At 36.8% G+C, this 7,643-nt stretch overlaps 1 protein-coding gene across 1 annotated transcript; it reads right to left on the bottom strand.

Moving 5' to 3' along the window:
* Positions 1-2,967: 2,967 nt before the first annotated feature.
* LOC113312574 lies at positions 2,968-6,063 on the bottom strand. Its single transcript, XM_026561318.1, has 6 exons — positions 5,838-6,063; positions 5,210-5,727; positions 4,395-4,729; positions 4,254-4,293; positions 3,549-4,082; positions 2,968-3,501 (listed from the first exon to the last, which is right to left on the bottom strand). The coding sequence occupies exons 1-6, from the start codon at positions 6,061-6,063 to the stop codon at positions 2,968-2,970; spliced, it is 2,187 nt and encodes a 728-aa protein (XP_026417103.1).
* Between the last annotated feature and the right edge of the window lie 1,580 nt (positions 6,064-7,643).

A 7,643-nucleotide genomic window follows, 5' to 3' on the forward strand; every position in this document is an offset into this window, starting at 1 on the left:
GGAGCTGGGAGTTTAGCAACAATCTGCGTTCCCACACCTTTTTGAATAATAATACCTAAATGATGAAAAAGAGAACTACCTAGTTTGCTATTAACATCATAACTAGCCATGCAAAAAGTATGTACCTAAATTTAAAATGTAGTACATACTTATTTTTTGTATGTATATATAAGCAATTAAGTAATTGATTGACAAAGGCAATAAAACAAACATGTTATTTACACAAACAAATTTTCTCAACTGTGCATGTTAGTTACAAATTGAAACTAACCTTATATTTTATTTAACATGCAGAGCAACTTTATAAGAGGAATTAAGGAATGAAGGTCAAAATCATTCAGCATTCATGGAATATATATTTCATGTTATGTACCATGAAACAAGTTCGCAAAAAAAAAAAGGTTCGACGACGTTCGTTTAAAATATTTTGAACTGTAGAATGTTGGGTAACCGAGTTCTAGGGTAAAAACCCAAAGTTTGTTTAAAAATTAATGATCTTTCTCTATAATTTCACTGTTTGATATACTATATTTTTTTATGATTGTTCCTAACAAGTTGTATGATAAAATTCAGGTAGGTTAGATGTTAATACCATGTGCTTATTTATGGAACCCTTTGAGCCTAAGTTGGTGAACAATCCATAGGTATGATACCTATCCATTTTTGATTTAAGCATAATACAGCGAATTGTTCTAAAAATAAGTTCGGCTTTGCTACAACTCTCATCGACACTTCTAAGACAATTTTTTTCGCAAAATATCTTGAGCTTGTGGATCATGGTTTAAGTATTGAGTGTTATTGGACACCACTTATGCTTGTAAGTTTAATAGGAATACTTGCCAACATGAACCATCATAGACCATAAGCTTCTTTTGTATAAGATATTCATCTAAATGGAGAAAGTGTTTGCTTGAATTTAAAGCAACCATAGATTGAATTCAAAGTTACCTAAAACCTTGAAAATATTTAAATAAAGAGACTCTTACAACAAGGTTCTCAATCCATGCCACTCTTTTATTCTAATTGCAAAGCTGGAGTCGTCCTCTATAACCTAGGTTTCCTCTGAGAAACATAATTAGGTTACTATTTTGAAGACTTCAGTAAGAGATTCGTGAACCCATGTAAGACTATCTTTTACATGATAGTTCGTGTATCCGGATCTTGATTTTATTGATCTTTCAAGTTTTAGTAATCTCAGATCAGGAACGAGATAGATATAAATCACAAAGTTATCTTCGTCTCAGACTTTCTGATTCCTAAAGATAAATATCTAAGCTATTATTTGTTTTATTTGGATTGTACCTGAGAAGTGGTTAGTAATCCAGGATTCTCATCTAACTGAGTGTAAGTGTTCTAGATTCGTGAGGTTTGCTGGACTTTGTCTACTATAGATATATTTTCAAACATAGATTGAAAAATCAAAAGGAAAATCAAATAGGCTTGTCTGTTAGAGGCAGATTGATATCAAAAGTCTTCATGAAGTTGAAGCGACTCTTAGGCTATAAAGGAAGTCAGCTAAGGGAATCAAGTTCCTTCAAGAGACGTAAAGAACATGACTGCATCTGAATTTCTTTGAGGGTTAATTCAGTCTCAACTACATTCCAGTCTGAAGTCTGATAGTAGGCTAGTATCTATAGCGTTTTAATAAAGTGTGGTGTTCAAAGCTGGACGAGGTCCCGGGGTTTTTCTGCAGGTACGATTTACCTCGTTAACAAAGTTCTTGTGTGTATTTTTTTTACTTTTCCACATCCTTTAATTGTTAAAAATTATTACACGGTTTCATACTCCCATCAAACAAAAAAGTTTGTGGTATATTTGGTACCCTCTTCTTTTCATAAACAACTCTGGACTATTAAGAATACATATGGAGATACTCTACATATGAAGTTGCGATTGGTCATCATAATCTCTTGGATACTAGCGTTCTTGTATATCTCAAAATCCATGAGTAACTAAACCTTTATTGGTCAAAAATGTAGTCCTATATTGGAAAGCATGTTTATTAATTGAAGTATTTATTCTCAAATGTTTATGGCCTGTTTAGTATCATTTATGTTTTACAATTTACAACACCATGTATAATTGATTGTTTGATTGATTAAGTCGCGAATTAAATGAGCATGCATTCATATCTATAGCTAGACTAGGGTTTGAGATCCAAAATTATCGAACAATCCTTGTGATAAGACCATGTTTTATGGAACATGTCAACGGTGTTGACTCGATGCGTCACTCAAGCATATTTGGCATATATGATCATTTCTATGGGTCAAGTCTCTCAAAATTTTGGAAGCCACCCTGGCTAGCAAGTGAAGGGCGTCGCGAGCACACAAGTCCAATGAAGGCACAAGGCATTGGATAAGCATAAATTATTTATTATTGGAGATAATATATTTATTCAGGTATTTTATTATATTTTAAGTATTTAATTATTTTATTTAGAGTTTATATTTGTTTGGAATAGTATTTTAGGAGTAGTACTGTTTTCTTATTTTCCAAGTAATGTAGCCTATAAATAGGCCTTATCAGTTGATTAATCAAAACAGGAAAATTATTAAACAAATTGCTACCCTTTGGTTTATTGATTTCTTGGAATCATGACCGTTTGAGCTTGAGATGCTGGCCACTGAATAAGAGTGTAGTGTATCTAGTACAACTACAAGATGAAATTTGGATAAAAATGGTAGCAAGCTACCTTCTCTCTTATAAACAGAGCCTGGACTTCAATTGAAGTTAATTAGGTTTTTCATTACATAGTTTCAGGAGAAAGAATGATTGGTCTTTAATAGACCAATCCTCACTAACAGTATCCACGGCTAATAACTCATCTAACTCATTACAGAACTCGAAGAAATGATTCTAAGATGAGTACACCCAACAATTGGTTAATTGCACCCCTTAGTAACTAATTCAGAAATATAAGGTATGCATACTGAACTGTGTGGTACATGACACTGCCCCTCCCATTTAGAGATCCTTGTCCTCAAGGATGAAGTCTGAAAACTGAGCTTGTATGTGAGAAACATCCTCCCATGTTGAGTCTGCAGGGTCTGAGTTGCACCATTGTACCAAGACTTGTGGAATTTGAGTTGTGCCTCTGACAGTAGTTCTAGTGTCCAAAACAGCAATAAGTTCAATTACAAACTGACCTGCATGGTCCACTAGTGGAAGTTGAGGTGAGAGAACAGCTTGCAATCCAATATTCTTCTTCAGTTGAGAGACATGAAATACTGGATGGATTCTAGACCCCACGAGAAGCTTGAGTTTATAAGCAACAACTCCAATTTTTTGTATGACTGCAAAAGGCCCAAAGTATTTGGCTGAGAGCTTGAAATTCTTTCTCACAGCAACTGATGTTTGTCTATAAGGTTGTAGCTTCAAGAAAACTAAGTCACCCACTTCAAAGTTTCTGTCAGACCTCTTTTTATCTGCAAAAAATTTCATTCTACTTTGTGCCCTGGACAGTTCTTCCTTCAACAATTGTAACATAATGTCTCTTTCCTGCAAGTAGTTCTCCACAGAGAAGTAGAAGAAGGAATGGGAAAAACCATATGTGGGGGAGCATATCCATATAATGCCTGAAAGGGAGACATTTTTAGGTTGGAGTGGTAGTTAGTGTTAAACCACCACTCAGCTAAAGCTAACCATTGCAGCCACTGTTTTGGGTGAGAACTTGTCATGCACCTCAAGTACTGCTCAACACATGCATTTGTTCTTTCAGTTTTCCCATCAGTTTGAGAATGGTAGGTAGAACTGAGCTTCAGAGTGGTGCCCAATGATTTGAAAAGAGCTTGCCAGAATTGGTTAATGAAAATCTTATCTCTGTCGCTCACAATTGAACTGGGAAACCCATGAAGTTTAAACACATGATAAAGAAACTCCCTAGCAACTGTCATGGCAGTGAATGGATGACCAAAAGGTATGAAGTGACTATATTTTTTTAATCTGTCTACAACCACTAGAATGACATTCTTTTTAAAGGACATTGGAAGGCCTTCTATAAAATCTAATGATATGTGTTGCCAAGCAGTATCAGGTATGGGAAGTGGTTGGAGGAGACCCCCTGGAAGTGAGTTGTCCCCCTTGTTTCATTGGAACACATCACAAGTGGTGACAAGTTGAATTATATCAGTCTTCATGTTGGGCCAAAAAAAATGAAGTTCTAGCTCTGTGGTAGGTGCCATTGATGCCAGAATGGCCTCCAACAGCAGAGGCATGCAAGGAATGTAATATAAAAGATCTTAGTGAAATACCTGAGCCAATATAGAGTCTCCTTTTGAATCTGATAATGCCCTGTGCATAAGAGGAATTCCCTTGTGTAGGAGTCACAGTTAGTTGAGTAAGAAGTTGTTGTGTTGTGGAGTTAGAAGCTGGAGATAATGTCTTGCACCCACTGAGGCTGAGATAAGGATAAGGAAGAACATGAAGCAGAAGGAAATCTGGACAATGCATCAATAGCCTGATTTTCTAATCCCTTTTTGTACTCAATTACATAGTCAAAACCCATTAATTTGACTAGCCATTTTTGCTGCAGGGCTGTGGACAACTTCTGATCCATAAGATACTTCAAACTTTGATGATCAGTATAGATGATGAACTGTTGACTACATAAATAGTACTTCCATTTTTGAACAGCCATGACAATGGACAAAAACTCCTTTTCATAAGTAGACAATGCCAATGCCTTAGGACCCAATGGTTTACTTAGAAAGGCAATTGGTTTACTATTCTACATTAGTACATCACCAATCCCTTTTGAACATGCATCAGTTTCCAAAGTGAATGGTTGAGAAAAATCTGGTAAACTAGTGCTGAAGTCATAGCAATTTTGATGGCAGAGAAAGCTTGAGTTGCAACATCAGACCATGTAAAAGAATCCTTTTTGAGTAGGTCTGTGAGTGGTTTACAGATATTCCCATATTTTTTTTATGAACTTGCGATAGTAACATATAATACCTAAGGATCCTCTGAGTTGCTTCAGTGTTTGTGGTTGCGGCCAATTAATCATGGCTGCAACTTTGTCAGGGTCTGCAGTAACACCATTGGCATTGATAATGTGGCCAAGGTACTCGAGTTGTGGCTAAGCAAATGCACACTTGGATAACTTGGAAAACAGAGAGTGCTTCCTCAGTAAGGCCAATGTAAGCTGTAAATGCTCCAGATGAGCTTCCATGGATGGGTTGTAAACCAATATATCGTCAAAGAATACCAGGACGAACTTACGGAGATATGGATGAAACACCTCATTCATGAGGGCTTGAAAAGTTGCAGGGGAATTAGTAAGCCCGAATGGCATGACTCTGAACTCGTAATGGCCATGATGGGTGCGAAAAGCAGTCTTGTGAATGTCTGGTACATAAACCCGTATTTGGTAGTAACCAGAACGAAGATCAATTTTGGTGCACACCATAGAAACATTCAACCCGTCTGGAAATTCTTCTATAAGTGGAATAGGAAACTTGTCTTTGGCAGTGATGTCATTGAGTTTACGATAATCGATACAAAAACGCCAAGTTTCATCCTTCTTCTTAACAAGGAGAATAGGAGCAGCAAATGGGCTATGACTTGGTTGTATCACACTAGAGGAAAGCATTTCAGGGACTAAGGATTCTACTACAGACTTATGAACATAAGGGCACTTGTATGGCCTTTGAGAAGTTGGGTTAGAACCAGTTTTGAGTGGAATTTTATGGTCAAGTGACCTAGAAGGAGGAAGTCCTTTAGGTTCTGCGAAAACATCTGAAAACTTTCCAGAAGGGTGGAGACTGCAGGTGGTGGTGGAAGTATAGGTGTAGTAGAAATGGAGAAAAATTGTCCTATGAGTGTAGGGTTATTACTCTTTAAAAACTTCTTAAGAGAAGAAGCACTGAGGAGGCTCAGAGAAGGTTTAGAAGAAGTACCTTGAAGGGTGATTGGTGTGCCTTGATGTACAAAATAAATACTCAACAGACTGAAGTTAAAAGTAACATCACCAAGTTTGCGCAACCAGTCAGCTCCCAAAACAATATCGCAACCACCTAGAGGAAGAGCTCGTAAACTTGCAGAGAATTGATGTCCTTGCATTTCCCAGTTGAGGTGTTATCAAATACCTTTGATGATGGTGCTATCTCCGTTAACAACTGTGACAAGCATTTGACCAGTGGGAGAAACATGAAGGCCTAATTTGGAGGTTAGAGCAGCATCAATGAAACTATGAGTACTGCATGTATCAATAAGTACAACCACATGATGCTTGTTAAGATGACCATTAATGCGAATAGTATCATGAGTAATATTTCCTGTCAAGGCATGTAAGGAAATTTCAATCGTAGAATCAGAAGACGAAGGAGATGCCTCTGGAATTTCTTCAGTAGATAAAGATCCAGTTTCCTCTACATCGTCATCAGCAATGAGCATGAAGAGCTGCTGATTTTTACATCGATGACCTTGTCTGTAAAACTCATCACAATTATAGCAAAGCCCCTTATCCTTCCTAACCTGTATTTGTGCATGGGTGAGTCTTTTAATAGGAGGAAGAGAATTGTCTGGTGAAGTTTTAGTGGGTGTAGGAGGGTGAGTTACAATGGGATATGATGAAGAAGTATTGTTCTTATCAAGGGTAGAGGATGGAGAGAAAAAAGATTTCATGGCAGATGGTGGGTGTGAAAAAAAAAGTGGTGAAGGTGCAAATGGTCTAGAAAATGATTTAGCTGGTTTGGGCTGGTGATGCACAGAAGCTTGTTGTAGCCTGGCCAAATAAAAAGTTGTTGCAGTATTCTCAAGCTTGAACATTTGCACAACTATACGGATCTCCTCTTTTAACCCACTAATGAAGCTTAATGTATAAAAAGTCTCAAGCAAATAAGGATTTTTAGCCACCATATAGCTTTTATAATATTCCCATAGATCATAGTAATCCTCAACAGTGGTAGTTTGATTTAACTTATTGAAACTACCTACATAGTTGTCATGAGCAATATCTTCAAATCTAGCACAAATATCATGTTTAAAAGATTCCCAAGAAATAAACTCTTTACCCTGTTGGTATTTTAAGAACCATGAATCAACTGATGAATCAAAATGTATTGCAGCCATATCAACACGCTCATCATCAGGAAATCTATGTAAATTAAAATACCTTTCACATTTAAGAGCCCAACCACGAGGATTAGTACCATTAAAACGTGGAAAATCAACCTTGGGTGTACGAGTGAACTTACGAGATTCAGTAGTGGAGAAATTATGAATCACCTGATGAAGATTTGTAAATGGGTTACCAGGATTTGGTTGCTGAGTCTCTGATCTAGAAGCTTCAGGGTGAGTAGGGTGCGTCGATTGAAACAAATTAATAAGAAGATTCATCTTATCACCCAAAGATTGAATCTCAGATTTCATCTCAGAGATTGAATCGGTATGTTGAGTAACGATGTTAGAGATTTCTTGAAGTTTTTCTTTGGTGGCCATGGTTACAGGTTCCAGGATGGAGTCTGATACCAATTGTAGTGTATCTAGTACAACTACAAGATGAAATTTGGATAAAAATGGTAGCAAGATACCTTCTCTCTGATAAACAGAGCCTGGACTTCAGTTGAAGTTAATTAGGTTTTTCATTACATAGTTTCAGGAGAAATAATGATTGGTCTTTAATAGACCAATCCTCACTA

This window comes from Papaver somniferum, chromosome 9 (assembly GCF_003573695.1).
Source record: "Papaver somniferum cultivar HN1 chromosome 9, ASM357369v1, whole genome shotgun sequence".
NCBI lineage: Eukaryota > Viridiplantae > Streptophyta > Magnoliopsida > Ranunculales > Papaveraceae > Papaver > Papaver somniferum.